At 43.5% G+C, this 21,219-nt stretch overlaps 1 protein-coding gene across 4 annotated transcripts in view; it reads right to left on the bottom strand.

Annotated features, from left to right (window-relative positions):
• Nucleotides 1-21,219, bottom strand: part of CUNH16orf96 (chromosome unknown C16orf96 homolog) — a 44,455-nt gene that overhangs the window by 11,061 nt on the left and 12,175 nt on the right. For 3 of the 4 annotated variants that reach the window (XM_063226419.1, XM_063226418.1, XM_063226416.1), the window contains exons 2-8: nt 19,898-20,002; nt 18,307-18,387; nt 16,751-18,146; nt 13,806-13,891; nt 13,362-13,472; nt 2,096-2,170; nt 1,559-1,723 (exon numbers count right to left, since the gene is read on the bottom strand). In XM_063226419.1, the coding sequence (XP_063082489.1) occupies nt 1,559-1,723; nt 2,096-2,170; nt 13,362-13,472; nt 13,806-13,891; nt 16,751-18,146; nt 18,307-18,387; nt 19,898-20,002 (2,019 nt within the window). The remainder of the gene's footprint in view (nt 1-1,558; nt 1,724-2,095; nt 2,171-13,361; nt 13,473-13,805; nt 13,892-16,750; nt 18,147-18,306; nt 18,388-19,897; nt 20,003-21,219) is intronic. The other variant, XM_063226417.1, reaches the window with a different exon arrangement.

The following is a 21,219-nucleotide window of genomic DNA, read 5'->3' as shown; positions in this document are numbered from 1 at the left end:
GGAATTGGATTAATGAGGACAAAAAAGTCAGTTGTTTTGTGACATGCTATGTTATGTCCTTCCTCTGATAAATGTGTCTCCATGAAGACCAAACCCCTTTCTGTTTTGCTCATTGCTTTCCCCGGTAACTAACATTATTGGGACACAATGCATAGTGGATAAACAAATGAACACTCATTTTACAGATGAGAAAGATGAGCCTCAGGAGTCTCATACCCAGAGTGGCTGGATCCTAAAGCCAGGCATGTTGGTCAGCCTGTCCAAGTAGGGGCATGGGCTGTGACTCCCCATCAATGCTTCCCCAGGTCTAGCACACCTCAGGTGACCAGGAAGTGATGAAAGAGGAAGTGAAGAACTGGCCTGGCTCTCTCGGCAGACTCCACCCACCTTGTCCCTTGACTTGCCCCACCAATGTGACAGTCCCCTGCAACACCTCTTATACCACTGAGCAGTCCCCTCTCACACTGAATTCGGCTGACTTGTGTAACCAACAGGCTGTAACAGAAATGGTGGAAGGTACTCCCACGGCTAACCACACCAGAGATTTTTAGATTCTTTTCTGTGTTTTTGTTGTTTTGTTTTGTTTTTTTGAGACAGGATCTCACTATATAGTTTAGGCTGGCCTTTTTTTTTTGTACCAGGGATTGAACGCATGATCATGTGCTTGCCAGGCAGGCGCTTATGCCACTGAGCTAAATCCTCAGCTCTCAGGCTGACCTTGAGCTCACTATGTAGTTCTCCTGCAATCCTCCTGCCTCAGCTTCCCAAGTGCTGGGACTCATGCATGGACTACCTTTCCCAGAGAGATCAACAGATTCTTTCTTGCTTTCCTGGGCCCTTGCTCTGGGGGCTCTCACTACCCAAGTGGTCTTGAGAAACAGTGCATATAGTCTAAACTGAAGGCATGAGGATGTCTTTTTTTTTTTTTGTGGTACTGGGGATCAAACTCAGGACCTTGCACTTGCCAAGCAAGTACTTATGCCACTGAGCTAAATTCCCAGCCTGATGTCTTTTTTTTTTTTTAATTGTGGGTTTAACCCAGGACTTCACACATGCTGGGCAAATACTTTACCACTGTGCCACATCGTTGGCCTTTTTAAAAAAAATTTTTTAAATTTTGAGACAGTGGCCAGGGATTTAGCTCTGTGGCATAAACACCTGTTCTGGCAAGCAGAAGGTTGTGAGTTCGATCTCTGATAACAAAATAAATGAATAAATTAAATAAAATAGAATAAAATAAAATAAAAATTTGAGACAGGATCTCTAAGTTTCTCAGGCTAACCTTGAACTTGCAATCCTCTTCCCTCAGTCTCCTAAGTAGGTAGGATTATAGACATGCACTACCATGCATGGCTGAGGGTACTATCTTTGAGGTGGCCCTTCTTGCCCCACTCAAGCCAGATGATAAAGCCCAGGATGACCTCATAAGAGGCCTTGAGCCACCTAGCTCAGCTGCTCCCAAATTACTGCTTCTGGAATCAGCATTTGCTGTTTGTAGCCGCTAAGTTCTAGGGTAATTTGTCATGCAGCGAAAGACGGCTGACACAGGGGTACTCACCTTGGTGGCCATGTCTTTCCTCAGCTGCTTTACCGACTTCTTCCAGTTATCCTCACTGGTCGAGACCTTCAAGAGCATGCTCTGAATCATGCTGTTCAGCTCTGTCACCACCACCTCCAGGTCAGCCCTGCTGGCCTTGCTTGCCAGGGCGCTCCTGTCGGCTTTCTAGACAGGGGGGTTCTGGGATCAGGGCTGCTGGAGTGGAGCAGAGCAAGCTGGCAGACATTCTATCCTTTGGGCCATTTTCTTCTAGTTAGGGACACTGGCACCTAGCTGTGGTGTAAGTTCACCTTCCAGTCTATGCTGACTCAAAAACAACTGTGAGATCTAAGGCTGGTAGGGGAGTTGGTGCCTGATGTTTAAGTTCATATAACAGAACACTGCTGAAAATGGGAATGGACAGGACAAGTTTCAAGAAGCCTCTCCTCTCTTTCTGTGTGAAGAGTAGCGATTCAGGGAGACTGGATTCTGGCTTTGCTCACCGATTCTGCTCCCTCAGGTGGGAGCTGGGGAGAGGGGAGGCACTGGCTCACTTACTTCTTTCAGCTCCTGCTCCATGGTGCTTTTATTTGCCTTGTTCTGCTCCAAGGATTTAATTTGAGTCTGCAGAGTCTAAGCACAGAAGAAACAAAAGCATGCAGCCATCCTCAAAGCCCTCAAAGCAGGGTTCGCTGCCTGCCTCCACCCTTATCCTGTGCCAGGAGGAGACCGAGGGAAGGTGGCAAGAACGCAGGTGGGTACATTAGAAGGCTTCTGCTCCCAGGCTCCAGGGGCCCAGAGCAGAAGGGAAGGAGTGTGAGTCTTGGGACAAATGGTCCCTTTGGAAGTGACATCGGAACTTTCCTGCACCAAAAGGCAGATCCTGGGGAATCATAAACCAGTGATGATGATTTGGCTCCCTAGATTTTAAGACCAGTTGACCTCATCTGATTTGAAGTGAAAATTATAGTCTGTCACTAACTGAGCACGTACCACATGCTGTACACTGTGCCCAAGCATCAGGGGCATGCATACTCATGCCCCACTCTCATGACTCCACGAAGAAGCAATCCTATTCACTAGAGCCCCAGGGAGAGAAACAGCAGCCAACCTGCTTGGAGAGGACTCCCACAACCCCAGAGGCTGTTCAAAACTGTGAACAGGCTTCTATGTCTCCCTCCGTATGTCATCTCTCTCATCCTTAGGAACAGAACTCCCAACTTTTACATAGATTCAGCTGCCCAGTATCAAGACTACATCTTACATCTCTCTTATACCTTGGTGTGACCACTGGAGTACAAACCTAAGTGGGTGGGTATCTTTAACCTTTTCCTCTAGCCTCTTTGCTGCTGGTTTGGATGTAGAAGTTAATGACTGGAGCACCAGCAGCCATCTTGGATGATGAGTGACATTATGAACAGAAGTCACAGAGAAAAACAGTTTGCATTTTTTTCCAGCTCTGGACTGATTATCTAAAATTTTTGACTGTGAAAGAGATATACATTTATACCTTGCTTAATTCAGTTATTTGGGGGGGCTTTATGTTATTCAAAGTTGAACCTAATTCTAATTAATGCAAAGCCCCATCACATTCCCTTTGCCCCCCAACCCCCACTAGGAGGTTCCCAGGGTCTGAGAGGTGAAGGTATGGGAGCACATTCTTGCTTTATCCTCCAGTCCCGTTGCTTTCTCCAGCTGAAGGCCGGCTTTCAGTGCTACCAGGCTCAGCATCAGTGCTTAAACCCCTGCTTCATTCCTGGTGTGCACTGTCAACTGCTGTAGTTAAAATCTAACCATAAGAAACGTCATCCGGGGGGACTGTCTAGCTCTCACTGCCAGCAACTGCTGTATTCTGGTGGAATAGTGGCTCCTTTAAAATTCACGTCCGCCCAGAACCTTAGCAATAAAGTTTTTATTAGATATAACCAGTGAACTTAATATGAGGTCATACTGGATCAGAGTAGTCCCTGAATCCAGTATCTTATGCCCTTTCTAAGGTGGCCAGGAAGAGACGGATGCGCAGAGAGAAGAGGCCACGTGAGCCCAGAGACAGAGGTAGTACAATGCATCAATGCACCAAGGAGAACACGGCAGCCGCCAGAAGCTGAAAGACGCTAGCAAGGGTCCACTCTTTGAGTCTCAGCAAAAGCATGGCCGTGATGATACTTCAGTTTCAGGTTTCTAGGCTCCAGACTAGGCTAAGAAGGAATAAACCTCTACTGTTTTAAGACATCCAATTTGTAGAAATTTATTAGAACAGGCATTGGAAACTGATAAACTCAGTAAAATGCAGAACTGGAACTCAAATCCACATGTTATCTGCATTATGTGGTAAGAATTTTTTTTGGTACTGGGGATTGAACTCGTGACCTTGTGCTTGCCAGGCAGGCACTTATGCCATGGTAGGAAAAATTTTAAAAATAGAAGAAAGATATATACTGAGACGATTTATATTTGTTTCTAGGACTGGAGATGTAGCTCTACAAGTGGTAGAGTATTTGCCTAGCAGGTTAGGGGAATACCCTGGGTTCCCTCCCCAACATACCAAAAAAACTTACATACACACATTTTCTATTTGTAGGCAAAAGGGGAAAGAATATGTGTAAGCTTATATGTGAAAATATATGCACATGTATAAATATATGTGAGAATATATGCATATAAAATGTCTCCAAAAGAAATCACATAATAATAGTACTGTTGGCTTCTTCTAGGGTAGCTAGAGAAAAAAGTTGGGGAGAAACTTCCCACTTATCTATGCTTTTAATCTTATGATAAAGAGTCAGGTTTGGGGTGCACAACTATAATCCCAGAATAGAGAGAATGAGGCAGGAGGGTCACTGGGAATTTGAGGCCAGTTAGGGTTACGTGGTAAGTTTAAGGCCACTCTGGGCTGTATAATGAGACTCTGTCTCAAGGGGGAAAAAAAAGAGGAAAAAAAGAAAGGAAAGGAAAAAGGAGGAAGAAATAGTGTAGAACTAGTGTAAGAATAAGCAGATCAATAGGACAGACAGACCCTTGGTACAAATTTAGCAGAATTCAGCAGGTAGCTGTTGCAGGAGGATGAAGGATCCATAAATGATATTGGGATGACAATTTGAATTACAAAAAACACTACTGAGTCCAGCAGTAACCCTTAAAATGACAAAAGTAGTATTTCACAGATGAAGAAACTGAGTTTAGCTCAGCATGGTGACATATGACTATAATCCTAGCACTAAGGGAGGCTGAGGCAGGAGGATCACCACAAGTTTGTGACCAGTGTAGGCTATATTAGTGAGCTGAAAGCCAACCTGGACCACATAGTAAGAGCCTGTCTTAACTAGAAGCAACCAAGTAGTCCAATAAGGGAATGGATGAACAAACTGTTAAAGGGGATAACTAGAGGAAATAAGTTATCAAGATATTCAAAATATGCATGAATATTAAATTAATAGTAGTAAGAGGATATCTCAATCTGAAAAGGTTGCCTTCTATAAGACTCCAGTTCTAAGACATTTGGCATAGTAATTTGTGGACAATAAAATTACACTCTGTTCATGAAATAAAATAAAATGGAATAGAATAAAATGAAAAGCAAACTATAAGCCATTCTAATACTTTCCTTAATCACTGTAACAAGTGATTCCAGCCAATAAAATGATTGAACAACTGGAACAACAAATACAGTAGCCAATGAAATAGGTTCTGGGCATAGTGATACCCCAAGTATGCATGCCTGCCCTCCTTCCAGAGAGGTCTCAAGGTCTATCACACACAGTGAGAGCTGTGGTAAGTGGAACCATGTGACCCTTTCTGGGTAATATAACGTGGCCTGAAGGGATACAGGCACACCTAGACTGACTTCTGAAATCTTCAGCAAGACTTTCCCTGTCTTTTCCCATAGCAGTTCCCAAAAGCCAGGTCTTTAAGACGACACATAAAAAGAAAGAAGTCTGGATTTTTATGTTGCTACTTGGAGTGGAGCTATGAATTCCTACAGTTAAGATTACCTTCTTAACTGTCTATTTAACTGTCTATAGCATTTGACATCTATTATATTGATAGCAAACTATCTGAACTCAGCTTTTGGTTTTAAAAGGTTAGGAAGAAGAACATAGATTAACACCTGCTTGATTGTAGACAAGACTCAAATTGAGCTTGTCCTAGTTTAAACGTACTCTTTACTTCCAGGAAGACCTACCAAAGCTTATATTTCATAAAATCTTATCTATCCTGTATAGCTCAGAGAAGTCCAAAATGTTGAATTGTATTCTGAGATCTGTGAGAAGAGTTGATTATGAATATGAAGTACTGTTAATTATAAGTTGTATTAATGAAAGAAAAACTTTCTGAAGTATTGCATGAAAAGACACTGTCTTAAAGAAACAAAAAAACATAAAAAGAAGGAGGATAAACAGTAGAATGAGCACAAAAAGAAACCAAATTAAGAGCAATGAAGTGCAGGAAATAGTGATGCATCTAGTGAGAAGTGCAGGGTGGACCAAGACATCAGACATTATAACTATGTCTCGGGGGCTTTCCTCTCTGTCAAACCACTGACACACACAACTCAGAAAGTTTATGTCACTGTCCAGGAAGGCATATGTGACATCCGTGCTGGTTCATATCTCAAACACTGCCACAGACAGATTATATCAGTGGCCCTCAAAGTCTGATGCAGTAGGAGTATTCATGGATGACTTTGAGCTCAGTGCTTCTGTTTGAGAAGCTGCATCCTAGATCTACTTGTTGTTAACCAATAACCAACCTTATTTATTTATTCATACTGAGGATGGGGCCCAGGGCCTCGTGCATGCTAAGACAAGAGCTCTATCACTGAGCTACATACTCAGCTCTTTTTTATTTTATTTTGAGACAAGGTCTCGCCAAGTTGCCCAGGCTGGCATCCAAGTTGCAATCCTGCCTCAGCCTTTGGAGTGGTTGGGATTATAGGTGTGCACTACTATGCATGGCTCAGATAACCAACTTGCATCTTGAACAAGCCCACTGCCAGCACACACTTCTGCTTTGGAAACTGCTTTCAACACAATTCTCCGATTCTTCGTTGAATGCAGAACTCTTATCTGTACTGTTTAACAAGTAGCCCCTTCTTGAGGGAAGGCAGGTCTGTTCCCCCACTCCAGGAGGTAAACCTTCATTACTCTAAGCTGCAGTCCTTTCCTTCATTGTTTGTAAGCTTTTAAGGCTGTGCACTTTCCTCTCTATCACTTTTACTTCACAAATTTTGACATGTAGTGTTTTATCGCTATTCACATCTCTGTATTTTCTGATTTTATCAATTCTTTGAGTCATGAGTTATTTCATGTCTAAATTTACAGGTTTTTCTAGTTCACTTTTTGTAATTATTTATAAGTGAACCGTATTGTGGTCAAAGGATGTAGTTTCTATGGTATACCAAACCGTTGAAATTTGTTGAGATTTGCTTTGTGCCCTAGTTTGTGATCAATTTTCATAACTTTCTTGTATGTGCTTTATAAAAAGGCTCTTCTGCAATATTACAGGTGCACTCCTCAGATCAAATTTGTTCACTGTTAATTTTAGGGTTTTTTAGGCTTGATTTATACATTATGGAAAGACACTTTAAAATCTGTGACTGATAGTTGATTTATCTGTCTCTTGGATTTCTCTCATTTTTGTTTCTTTGTCTCCCTTTCATTTCATTTCTTTCTTCTTTTTTTTTTTTTTGGATAAGGTCTCACTATGTAGTTCAGGCTGAACTTCAACTCACAGTACAGTTTGGCCTTGAACTCACAGCAATCCTCCTGCCTCAGCCTTCTGAGTGCTGGGATCACAGATTTGAGCCATTTAACCTGGCTCCTCCCCTTTTCTTCTTTTCTTTGGAATACTGTGGATTGAACCTAGGGCCTTCATGCTGTGCAACATACCAAGAATTATTTATTTTTGTTAGTTTTTTTGAGATGGGGGTCTTCCTAAGTCACTAAATTGTCCATGCTGGGTTCAAACTTGCAGTCCTCTTGTCTCACCCTTTCAGACTGCTGCGATTAAAGAAGTATGCTACTACACTTAGCTTGCGTCTTGTATTGTCATTTTTCTTTTTAATACCTATATTTAATACATATATTGAGACCGTATTAGATATATATTAATCTAGATTGAATATTTAATAATTTCTCAATGGCTCTCTATCTGTAGTGACCCCTGTTGATATCACTGAGCTACTATTACATGCTACATCAGACTTCTTATATAAAATAAACTATTTTCTTTATGGTTTAAACAATTTTCATTGGCCTTTGTATCACCCACAGTTAAGGCATCCTAACTCAGATAGCACCAATGTGGCCTGGCTTAACACCTCCCAGACTTTTGGATGGTGTTTACTGCTGTACTCAAACCATATTAATTATCTAGCTGAGTAGCAAATTACCCCTAAACCCAGTGGCTCAACAATTACTATCTCAAGCTGTTTCTGTTCTCCAGCTTAGCCAGGTGGCTCTGGGTCAAGCTTTCAGCAAGGCTGCAGTCAGCACACCAGCTGTGATTACTCATCTGACAGCTTGCCCAGGGCAGCATCTGCCTTCCAACAGGCTGGACTTTCAGGGGTGACACTTCAGTGTGGGATCCTGGCGAGAGGACTCTGTCCCCCTGCCACATGTATCTCCACAGGACCACATGACTGTCCTCCCAACACTGTGCATCCTTTGCCAGGGTGAGTGCTCCAAGAGGGAGTAGGACAGGGCTGAAGTATATTTATTGACTGCTTCTGTGGTCACACACTGTCATTTCTGCAAAATCCTATTGGTTACACAAGTCAATCCCATTCAGTGTGGGAGGGGACACAGTTTCAAGGGCTCTGATATATGCTTAAGTAGCAGGACTATTTAATAGCTGTTCTTCTCTGGCAGTGATGGAGAATAGCAGGGAAAAGATGCCATCTGTTCCACTGGGACAGACAGCATTTTCTCCAGGACTGGAGAGCTGCTTCAGTCAGCTTTCTTGTCACTGGCAGAGCCAAGGAGCAGAAATGAATGCTTTGTTCAAGTCTACAGTGTGGTAGGAAGGACTTGTAGCCAATTCTCAAGCTAACATCAAAAGCTGCATCAGCAACTGCCTGCTGGTTATGCAGCTTCATGGACAAGACCCAACTCACATGGGGGCTCATGAGTTTGCAGGGAAGGACTGGAGCAGAGGGCAGCAGAAGGGGAGATGATGGTATTCAATGAAAAAGGCCAGGGACATGTCTCTCACCTTGATTCTTATACAGAGAAATAAGCCCTCAGAAGTGTGTGAACCTTTAGAAATGGAGATAAGCTCATTCACACCCCGATGTCCAAAGCCTTCCTCAAAATTTAGGGGAATTTTGAGGTTGTATAGTCACCTGTGCTCCAGTGACCCTCTCTGCATTTGTAGCTCCTGATTTTCTCTATGTGGATACAGACCCACCCAAAGACCAACCCCAAAGCAAACACAAATTCAGCCGGCTGTGCAAAACAATTGTGCCCCATAGGGCAAAAGCCTTAATATTGTGGGCTAGACATTCTTATCCCCTCCTATAGTAGTGATTGAGCCCACAGCCTCACATATGCTAGACAAGTACTCTACCACTGAGACACACTCCAGTTCTTTTTACTTTTTACTTTTTATTTTATTTTGAGGCAAGGTCTAAGTTGCCCAGGCTGGTCTAGAATCTACAATCATCCTGCCTCAGCTTTCTGAGGCACAATTATAGGCATGTGAACATTTTTACTTTAAAAAAAAAGCCTAGAGGCAACCACTGATCTAATTTCTAGCTCCAAAACTTAGATTTGCCTGCTCTTAGATTCGATATAAAAGGTATATGCCACTGTCTGCCTGGTTTCCTCAGCTCAGTGTACTTTGTGTGTGTGTTCATGTGTGTGGTATTGGCGAGGGAATTGAGGGCAATGCTCATGTGAGGCAAGTGCTCCACCACTGAGCTGTAGCCCCAGCTCCTAAATTTTTTAAAAATTTGGGACAGTCTCACTAAGTTGCCCAACCTAGATTTGAACTGAAAATCCTCCTGCTTCAGCCTTCTGCATAGGTGAAATTACAGATGCACCCTGCTTCAACATAACATTTTGGGGATTCAGGCACATTGTTATATACAGTGATTGTTCGCTTTTGTCAGTTGATCAGTAATGTTTCATTGTATGGATGTGTCATAGTTTTTTCATCTAATTTTCTGTTGTTGGACATTTGGGTAGTTTCCAGTGTTTTGATTATTATGAGTGCTTGCTGCTATGAACATTTATGTACAAGTCCATGAACACCTGGAACTTTCATTTCTTTTGAGAAAATACCTAAGGAAGGAATTGCTGGATTACAAAAAGTGTGTAGTTCACTTATGAAAACTATCAAACTGTAAAGTACTGGGCTATTTTTTCACTTGCACAAACAATGAACAAGAGTTCCAGTTGCTTTATATCCTTGTCAACATTTATTGTTGGTCAATTTTGCTTTATCCACTCTTTCATGAAATTTCTTTTTCTTTTTTCTTTTTTTTTTTTTTTTTTTTTTTGAGACAGGGTGTTGCAGTCTTGACCAAGCTGGACCTGAACTCAAGTTCTTTCTGATTCAGCCTCCTGAGTAGTTGGGATTACAGGCACGCACTGCCACACCTGATTTCATTATGGTTTTAAAGCCAGTCCTTTGTCAGGTACATTGCAAATATTTTCCCTTAGTCCTGTGATATTGCATTTTCTTTTATTTCCCTACACTTTTTCTCCTCCTCCCCCTCCTCCTCCTTCCTTCTTCTTACCCCACCCTCTCTGTAGGGAATCAAACCCAGAGGGCCTCATACTTGTTAAGCAAGAACTCTAACACTCTAATACTACAGCACATATATTTTTATTCTTTTAATAGTATTTTTCTTTTTTTCTTTTTTGTCTTTTTCCTTTTTATCGGTACCGGGGATTGAACTCACGACTGCCTGCTTGCAAGGCAGGTGCTTATGCCGCTGAGCTAAATTCCCAGCCCCTTAATAGTATTTTTCTAAGAGTCTTCCAACATTTTACTATGCAAACTTTCACATGAACAGAAAAATTGAAATAGCTGCACAGTGAATGTTTACCTTTGTTCACTACAGTTAACATTTCCCTGTATTTGTCTTGTTATGCATCAAATTATCCCTTTCTCCACCTCCTGATTTTTTGAGGCAGGGTCTCATTATGCAGTTCAGGCTGGCCTTGAGCTCACTTTCTAGCCCAGGCTGGTCTCATTTGTAACAATCCTCCTGCCTCAGCTTCCAGAGTACTGGGATTACAGGTGTGTGCCACCACACCCATAAAAGCAATGGAACTGTCTCATCTTGATTGGATGGTGGTCACATGAGTATATAAATAGGTAAGAAGTAACTGAGCTCTTATATTTCAGTCATGGGTATTTACTGTATGTAAATCATTGTTCAGATGAAAACAAACAGATCCTGCCACCACTCCACACACAAGCAGAAGGACATGTGATGTTTGTGGCTATATTACCAGTCTCTAGAGTGCTTGATGCAAACTAAACACTCAGTAACATTTGCTAAATGAGTCGATGAATAACGAGAGAATTTCTTGCAACACCTGTTATGCTCCTAACATTTCCACAGACACCAAGGTAAGGCAATGGCAGTGGTGTTTCATCACAGATCCAGATGCTTCAGCAGAACTGCAGCCACCTTTGGGGCTCTACTAGAGATCAGAGTTGCTCATCTTACAGCATATGTTTATTCAATTTGTTTAATGAATATTTAATGAATTGTGTTATATACAAAACCCTTTTTCAAGTTCCTTCAGAATGTTTTCTTTTCTATGGTAGTGGGAATTGAACTTGTTCAATCTGTCCTTAAGCTACATTGACAGCCCTTTTGAAGCTTATTTTTTATTTTGAAACAGTCTCTCACTAATTTTCCCAGGCTGGAATCAAACTCATGATCTGCCTTCCTCAACCTCCCAGAGTGCTGAGATTATAGGAATGTGCTGTAGTGCCTGGCAGGATTAATTTTGATAGGCAATTCAATTTCGTGGTTTTCCAACCTTGGGATTTTTGTTACTGTTTTTTGAGACAGGATCTCACTATATAGTCCAACTGGCCTTGAATTCATGACGATCCTCCTGCTTCAGCCTCAAGTGCTAGGGTTATAGGCATTTGCCATCATGCTGGGCCAGCGCTGGAATTAAACCCAAGGCTTTCACACTGAGCTTTAATTTAAGTTCTTTTTTTTTTTTTTTTTTTTTTAAGACATGGTCTCATTGTTGCTTGGGCTAGGCTCTAACTTGAGATTTTCCTGCCTCAACCTCCCACAGTGCTTGGATTATATGCCTGTGCCAGCATGCCTGATTGTACTTGAGATGCTTTACAGTAATAATTATTTAGAAGCAGAGCTCCAACTTGGGAGGGAATACTGTGGCTTCTGATCAGTGATGCCCACAAGGTCTGAGCATACAGCCCTGCATACCCTCCACCCCATCCTTCCTCATCGTGCAAGAGAGCAAATTCTCCCTTGCATGTCCACAACTTAGCCTATAAATTGGTTCCCCCTTTAAGAGTTATTTTCCCTGGGGCTGGGGATTTAGCTCAGCGGCATAAGCGCCTGCCTTGCAAGCAGGCAGTCGTGAGTTCGATCCCCAGTAACGAAACAAACAAACAAAGAGTTCTTTTCCCTTTAAAATTACCCTCTGCAAGGGCCACAGATTTAGCTCAGTGGCATAAGTGCCTGCCTGGAAAGCACAAGGTTCTGAGTTCAATCCTGGTACAAAAAAAAAATTACCCTCTATGTGTCCCAGTCTGATAACACTGTACGATGCCACAGGCTTACCTGAGTTTTCTCCTTTTGCCTTCACTTTTTGATACATACTGCCAACAGCCCCCTTATCTGAAATCGGAATCCACCATGCACCCAGGTGTGGGTGTGCATCTGTGATTCCAACTATTCATGAGGCTGAAGCTGGAGGATTGCAAATTTGAGGTCAGCCAGGGCAATATAGCAAGACTGACTACAAAAGAAGCTCCTATGGAAACAAGCTCAGTTCTGTTTATCTCTGTGCACTGAGGGAAGGCCATTCTCTCCTCGTGGGACCCATTCTTGATTCTCTTTGTGGAACTTAGGAACTCCTCTGGGACAAGGAATAGATTGGACCGGTAGGTCCTGAGGACTTCTCTGGCCAGGTCAGCAGATGCTTCAGGACCCTCCGGCCCATGAAGGAGGTGTCTGGTTGAGTGGGTCCTGGGTAGGTCCTCTGCAGTGATTTTCACATTTATCCTACAAGCAGCCCTGCAGCTCCAAACCCCTGGCAGGACTCAGAAGTCAGGGAAGGGCCCTGTTTCCTCAAATAATTTGATTTAAGGCAAATGTTATAAACATAACAGATGACACAAAAAATCCTCTGATTTATTTATTAGCTAAAGTTCATTCAGCAGATGTTCTGACCTCTTACTGTATCCTTCTAGGGTTAGGTGATACCAGACAGACATTGTCTAGCTGCCCTCCCCCCTCATTTTTTCTTAGTTATGATACTGGAAATTGAACCCAGGGCCTTCACACTGAGCTACATCCCCAGCACTTTTTATGTTTTATTTTGAGACAAAGTCTTGCTAAGTCACTGAGTTTCTCAGGCTGGGCTCAAAGTTGCAATTCTATTGTCAGCATCCAAGGGTTCTTAGATTGTCCAGCTCCTCTTGTGTATGTGTAAGGAGGTTATTTAATTGAAGTGTAATTTACACAAAGTAAACCATCTTCTGGTTCCCCAGCTGTCAATGCAACCCCCCCTTCTGAAAAGCCTTTGGGGAGGGTCTGCAGGCCCTGATGAAGAACTCTTCCCCCTTGCCTGCCCCTTTCAGACTGTCCAGGGCTCCAAACCTTTAAGTCATTCAAGCGAGTCTGGATCTTCTCCACTGCCCTGTCCAGCACTACGTAGCGATTCTTCATTTCCTCTATTTGGGTGCCCCAAATTCTCTCAAGTTCTTCCTCCTAAAGGGGGAGGACACAGACACCTGAGGCCTCTGCTCTTGAGGCTGGCATGGCTGGAAAGAGCCTAAGGCCAAGAAGAAAGTGCCAGACTTGTGCACTCTAACCTGCACCTCAACAGTTACTTGACATGCCCATTAGAAGGAATCGCAGTCACCCACCTCTGAGGCCCTGTACAGCCCCTTCTTTCTTAGCCTGCCTGGCTCACTTCCTTAGTCTTCCTCTCAGCTACAGGACACATGCTGTCTCTAGAGGGTTGTGGGGTACAAGGGTCAGCCCCCTGGACACTGCAAACCATCATCTTCTCAAAAGTTCCTCTCTGCCCAGGACACTGACCTTTTGCCTGGATTTCTGGAGGCTGATAATCTTTTCCTCCAGTAGGTCTACTGCCGTTCCAAACCTGGAAGCACCTCCCATGTCAGCTGAAAGCAAAGAGGGGAGCAGCTGTCAGGTATAGGGATGGTCAAAGACTAGCTAGCACTCCAGCTGCTGACATGATGCCACTAAGGCAGTGCCATCCTACAGAAATACAGAACTAGGGAACCTTGGAGGTAATGTTAGATTTTATAGTAGCCATATTTTTAAAAATTTTTTTAAAAATATGTGGAATTAATTTTCACAAGCTACTTTATTTAACTCAATATATCCCAAGTAGTATCACTTTAATAGGTAATTTTTAAAAATTCTTTAGTGCTGGAGATTAAACCAAAGTCTTCCTATATGGTTTTTTGTTGTTGTTGTCTTTTTGAGACAGGGTCTCTCTATGCAGTTCAGGCTGGCCTTGAGCTCACTTTGTAGCCTAGGCTGGTCTCAAACTCACAACAATCCTCCTGCCTCAACCTCCCGAGTTCTGGGATTACAGGTGTGAGCCACCATACCTGGCTAGTCCTCCTATATGTTCTGTCAACATTCTGCTACTGAGCTTTGCGCTCTAAAATTAATGAAAATTTTTATTCTTAATTTTGTAGTAAACTTTCCATATCTTGTGTGCACTTCATGTAGAGGTCACATCTGAATTTGGACTGGCCACATTTCAGGGCTCTGCATTACACACTGATTGTGGTGATCCTATCAGATACCAAAGACCTAAGAAAGTACCTCCAGAACTTACTACCTAACACCAAGAAATGACCTTGAGCAAAAGCTGTGAAGCATGATATTTTAATGTGTGCGTGTGTCTGTGTGTTTGATGCTGGGAATTGAATTCAGGTCCTCACACATGCTAAACAAGCACATACCACTAAGATACATCCAAGCCCTGAAGTATCTTAGTTATGAAAGTCTCTGAAGTATATTATCTCTCCTTAAGATTAAAAATGGGTACATTTAGCAAAACAAAGGGAATCTTTTTTTCAAAAGTAGCCTATATCAGTTACATCTAAACAGCTGGTGAGGCCAAAAACTATATAAATAAAACAACCAAGAATGCAAGAAAAACTGTTGCCAAGACAAAGTTTAAATGCTGTCTTGTTTTCTTAACAAAACTGACAGATGTAGAATCTAGGCTATTATTGCTTTATATTTTAAATTTATTACTATCCTCATCATAGCTATAGCTGTATTCAAGAATGTTATAATATGGCTGTTTGATTTATTTATTTTATTTATGAGACAGGGTCTTGGCCCTAAGTTCCCTGTGTAGCTGAGGCTGGTGATGATCCTCCTCCCCCAGCGTCCCAAGTGCTGGGATTATAGGCCAATACCACTATACCCAATTTCTTTTTAGCTACCTGAAGTTTCACTCTTTTTCCCCCTAGATTTGTGGAATAGCACTGCTTATCAGGAGAAGGCAAACTAGATTTGTGACTTTAGTGAATTCAGTTATTGTACTTCTCAGACAGTAAAAAACCAAGATGATGATTCAAAAGACCAGAAGAAAGTGGATCTCAAAATGGTTTCCCTAAGTTCACAGCCTCAGCATCAGCATCACCTGGGATCAGGTGAGAAATGCAAATTCTGGGGACTGGAGATGCAGCTCAGTGGTAGAGTGCTTGCCTAGCATGTGTGAAATTCTGGTTCAAGCTCCAGAACTGAAAAAGAAAAAAAAAAAAAAAGATAAATGGAAATTCTTGGGACCTGTTTAGATCAAGCTCTAAGAGTAGAACCCAGTCATCTGGTTTACAGGACCCTCCAATGGACACTGAGCTGGGCACAAGGCTGAGGATGGATCATCCTTTTTTTCTTTTCTTTCCTTTTTGCTGTTTTTTTTTTTTTTTTTTTTTTTTTTGTCTTTTTTCATTTTTATCAGTACGGGGGATCCAACTCACAACTGCCTGCTTGCAAGGCAGGTGCTTATGCTGCTGAGCTAAACCCCCAGCCCCGCTGTTTTGTTTTATAACACAGAGTCTCACTATGTAGTTTAGGCTGGCTTTGCATTCACTGTATAGCCCAGGCTGGCCTCTACCTCAGGGCAATCTCCCTGGTTCAGTCTCCTGAGTGCTGGAATCACAGGTGTGTGTCACCATGCCCAGCCTTCCCTCCATTCTTAAAGTGTATGTTCTGGCCACTCAGAGGGAACTGTGGTCTCTCAGGAGCAATATTTGCTTATACTTGCTCTTAATTGCAAGCTGACCTCTTTGGATTTTGCTCAGTGGTCATTCTCTGGTCAAGTCACACTAACACACTATATGTAACTATTTTGTGGGCAATTGAAAAGGAGTTTTCTTTTTCTTTTTTCTGAACTGAGGTCCTCATGCATGCACTCATCCCCTAGCCATTTTCATTTTACTTTAAGACAAGTGTCCAGGCTGGCCTCAAACTTGCAATCTTCCTGCCTCAGCCTTCTCCTGAGCAGCTGGGATTATAAGTATATGCCATTGTTCCTACTATGAAAAGGAGTTTTGAAGAGTAATTTGTACATGAAATTTTCCTCTTTAAGTGCCAACTTCAGATCCTAACAGCCTCTCTTCCCCAAGATAGGAGCTCACTGTACACGCACAGTAAAATAAACTAGTGCTGGGAATGGCAGCACATGCCTGCAATCCCAGAAATCCAGGAGGCTGAGGCAGAAGGACAACAAATTCGAGGCTAGTCTAGCCAATTTAGCAAGATCTTGTTTCAAAGGGGAAATAAAGGGTTGGGGATGTAGCTTAATATACCATGGACTGGGATCAATCCCCAGCACTTCTACCACAATTAAAAAAAAAAAAAAGAAATAATAGACTAGTAGAAAGCTATGTTTAAGCCAAAAGAATGAATGCATGTAGATTTTGTGGGTAAAACCAAACAAAAGGGGCAGGTTGCATGGAGGACCTACATGCCCTGCTACCCTTCCTACTTACCTAGATAATTAAAGCGCTGTTGCAAATTAGATGACAGCTGGGCCAACTCTTCTTTCAAGTTGTCATGTCTAATGGGTATTTGGGCTATGTGGCTCATGGAGTGCTTGACGGCTTTCTTCTTGTCTTCAGGGCTTACGGCCTGTGTGGCAGCTAGCATACTCTGGGACAGCGATGAGTCATAAATGCCAAGGCCCATGGTGGATAGGGGAGAGACTGCTTTAGAGCCTGTCACATGGTCTTCCTGCTTCTCACCGTCAGTGCCAAGGGCTGTGGAGTCTAGAGCTCCATGGGAAAACCCTGCCCCTACAATATCTGCAAAGACGAAGGGCCCAGACGCTGCCATAGTTGTTGCCTCAGTAGCCATTTTGGTGGCAGGGGCTTCCTCCAACACCTTTGCAGCGGCCCTGGCTGTCTGGGCTGCTGAGGTTGCAGCAGCTGCATAGGCAGCAGCAGCAGCAGTGGCTGTGGCAACGGTGGTTTTCAGCCGATGCAGGGCAGACTTGGGGTCCTTAGCTCCTACTTCTGGGGCCCTGTCCCTAGGGACCCCATCCTTGGGGACCACATCCTGGAAGTCTTTTTCTTTTGGTGCCTCATCTTTGGGAGATCCCTCCCAAGTGTGTTTCACATAATATTTTCCCCCCTTTTCTTCAATCATGGGGAGCTGGTGGGACTTTCTCTTGAGAAGTTGAACAGCCTGCAGTGAAGGAGGCCATGCTGATCCAAATTCCCGAGCTGGAGGCGGTGCCCTGAAGGGCTGGAGCTGAGAAGACTGCAGGGTACCTGATGGACTTGTGCTAGGCTGGACTAAACCTTCATCCAAGAAAGGCAAAGGGCCAATCCCAGGTCCAAAGGTAACCAAAGGTGCTGGTGTGTACTCAGGTGTCACAGGGGGACCTGGTGTAGCCAGGGACTGGGATTCTGGTCCCAGCACAGTTTCAGGTTCAGGTTCAGTTGCAGGTCCAACTACAGACCCAGACCCAGTGATGAGGGCCTGAGGCTGGCCTGGCTCCTTGGCACTGCCGGATGGAAGTGCCTGGACAGATTCCTGGTCTGATAAGGGTACCTGGATGTCAGAGTGCCAGGGAGCCTGTAGAATCCTGAGGCCTTGGATAGGCTCTGGAACATGGGGGTGACCAACCTTTTCAATGTTCTGGGTCTGGGCAATGGCAGCCTGTGGGGGTGGCTCCGTGGTCTGCCACATGTTGGACAGCTCCAGCTCTTGTGAAGCAGCCTTCTGAGGAAGAAGGGGCTGACGCAGCTGGGCAGCTCCCCCTGCTGCACCTGCCCCAGGTCCTCCTCCTCCACTCGCTGGGGTGAACATGGCCTCATGGAGGCTACTCCAGAACACCACATCTTCAGAGCTAGGGACAGCATGGAGCTTTTTTTGGAGAGACATCTGTGAGTGGGGTGGAAAACAGGAGGTATGTTGCTCTCAGGAGCTCATCACCCTCAGTGCCTTCTACATTTACAAGAAAAACCTTTCCAGACTATGCTCCTTTCCCTTCCACACCTTGTCCCAGACCCCAGGGAGGGAGGACAGGGCAGGGGACCCTTACCATTTCACGCTTCAGAACAATCATCTGTCGGTTCAGAGTTTTCAGGTCTTCAGAGATGAGATCCAGTCTTTCTAGGGGTACCTATCACATGACCTGAGTCTGTGGGCTGGGTACACAGGTGCTGGTCCCAGCCCTGCTGCCTCCCATGAGGCTAGATGACTAAGAGCTTGAGAAGAAGAACAATTTCCCAGGGAAGGAAAGGGAGTGTGAAACAGACTCCATACACAAGTAAGACGGGAAAATGCTGAGCTAAAATCATTCTGGGGGTTTCTATACTGCAGCATTTCTCAGAACTTTGAGAAAAAATACATTAACAATCCCTAAAAGGTGGGCCATGGAGGCACTATATCTCAAACAGATCTGTCCACAGGGTCCTTTTCAGCATTTCATGGTGTTGCTTCCTGACAGTGCCTTTTCTACTTACAGAGGAGCTATCTAGACCAAGACTGAAGTTCAAATGCACGCCCTGACCTACAAATCCAGAGTAAAACAAAAATCACATTATTTGGGGCAAATGGCTAAGCCTCAGCCACCATGCTGACCTCGGAGTATGAAGACAAGGCTGCTGACCAGTTGTGGAGTAGGGGAAGTGCCTCAGGCTTCAGGGATTTTGTGTCCTTCCATGTAATGGTAGGATGCTGCAACATGCTTAGTGGCACAGCTTGGGGCCACAGAAGAAGACAGTGTGTGTTTCTGTGTCAGGTTTATCCCACTTTTTAGTGTGAACAGAGCTTTGTACAAAAAGAAAAAGATGTTCTTTCTGCTGAATTGGTAGAATGTCAGCTTAGAGTTGTCAAGACTTGAGAAATACTTGCCTGAGAATGAAGGCATCATTGAGACATGTCAATGGTGTATAAGTGCCTAGACCTAACTGTATCTGAAGGCATTGCTGGATTTTTAGTAAATGAGACAATACATTCTATTATTTTTCCTAAGTTAAAATGAACTGGGTTTCTGCCACTTAACAATGTCCTAAAACAATGGTATGAGAAGCATGAAAGAGCTGCAGAAAGCTCAGCAAAACAGGCCAAGTTTTTAAGTCAGGTTATTCCCCTTCTTTACTCATGGTTGCACTTTTTTTTTTTAATCAGTACCAGGGATTGAACTCATGACCACACGCTTGCAAGGCAGGCATTTATGCTGCTGAGGTAAATCCCTAGTCCCTATGGTTGCATTTTTTGACTAACAACAGGCTTCTTAGATGATAGTGGTAATGTATAGCTATAATCACAGCACTTGGGACCCTGAGGCAGGAATATTACAAGTTTAAACCCAGCCTAGACAATTTAGCAATTTAGTAAGGCCTGTCTCTTAAAAACTAAAGGGATGGGGGCTGGGGATTTAGCTCAGTGGCATAAGCACCTGCCTTGCAAGAAGGCAGTCGTGAGATCCCCGGTACCGATAAAAAAGAAAAAGACAAAAAAAAAAAACCCAAAAAACTAAAGGGATAGAGATTTTAGCTTAGTACATAGGCCCCAGGTTCAATCCCAGTGCCACAAAGAAATTAAAAGAAAGAGCCCTTCTTTATTACCCCAACCACCAGAGTTTTGAAAAGCACGGCCAGTGTAGAGAACGTTAAGACAGGAACTACCTTTTCGAACACATCCTTTAGCATGTCCACGTCCTTCCTCAGGTCTCCAACTGTGGCCTTGAGTGTAGAAAGATCAGTGAGCAAATCCTGCAGGATCTGTATGGACTGGAAAGGGAAAGAAGAAGGAAACTTTGAAGTTGGGTATAGCTGGAGTAGAAGTCAAGGGAAGCACGGAAGCTTTCTGGTGACAGGAGAGGGGTCCTCCTCACTCCACTAGGCCTAAGCTGGAATGTACTCTGAGGCAAGAAAATCATGTTCCAGACAATGGTGCTCTACATCCCAGGTATTCTGCTTGGGAAAGAGGCAACTCTTTGGGTATGAATGCACCCAATAACAGGAGTTACTCATCATGGAGCATCATACCCTTCTCTCTGTGTGATGCATGTCAGCCAGGATGACGGCTGCAGGAGGAAGCATAGTTTGGGTGGGGACCCTTGGAGGATCAGAAGTAGGAGAGATGTGACTAGATTTATATTTTTAAAAGATCTCTCCGGCTGCATACAGAGACTAGCTATAGAGTACAAGAGGGAAATCTAGGGGAATAGTGAGGTAACTTTCAGGCAGGCAAGAACTGATTGTTAAAGGTGGGTGTGGTGGTATATGACTATGATCCCAGCATTCTGGAAGCCTGAGGCAGGGGAATCCCAAATTTTAGCCCAGCCTAGGCAATTAAGTGACTAGTAAGACCATCTATCAAAAGGGTGAGGATGTAGCTTGGTGGAAAGACTCTGAGTTCATTCCTTGGTACTGAAAAACAAACAAACAAAAAGCTGGTGGCTGCAATGCTAGGCTTATACACACATAGATAGTACATGATTATCTCACCTGATGCAGAAAATACTCACATAGTGGTACATGTATGTAATCCCATTACTCTGGAGGTTGAGGCAGAAGGAGTTGCAAGTTTGATCAAGTCTGTACAACTTAGCAATTCAGAGAGACTCTGTCTCAGAATAAAAAATAGAAAAGGTGGGGCTGGGGATTTAGCTCAGTGGCATAAGCACCTGCCTTGCAAGCAGGCGGTCGTGAGTTCGATCCCTGGTACCAATAAAAACGAAAAAAGACAAAAAAAAAAAATAGAAAAGGACTAGGGAGGTATGTAAATGCAAAGATTCTCCATTCAGTCCCCAGTATGGCAAAGAAACCAAAACCAAGACCAAAAATCACTCAATAAACCATGAATAGAACTTCCTCAATGTGATGGATAGTAAAGGGCTGAGAGCTTCACAAGGGTCTAAGATGTGTGGATCTCTAGGTTCAATCTTGAACACTACAAGATGAACAAATCTCCTCAAAACAGAGTCTGGATAATTTCCTCCTAA

The sequence above is a fragment of the Cavia porcellus genome, unplaced genomic scaffold (assembly GCF_034190915.1).
Source record: "Cavia porcellus strain 051 isolate PalLab524CR breed Dunkin Hartley unplaced genomic scaffold, mCavPor4.1 scaffold_16, whole genome shotgun sequence".
In the NCBI taxonomy this organism is placed as follows: Eukaryota; Metazoa; Chordata; class Mammalia; order Rodentia; family Caviidae; genus Cavia; species Cavia porcellus.
This window is presented reverse-complemented; position numbering and strand designations above follow the sequence as displayed.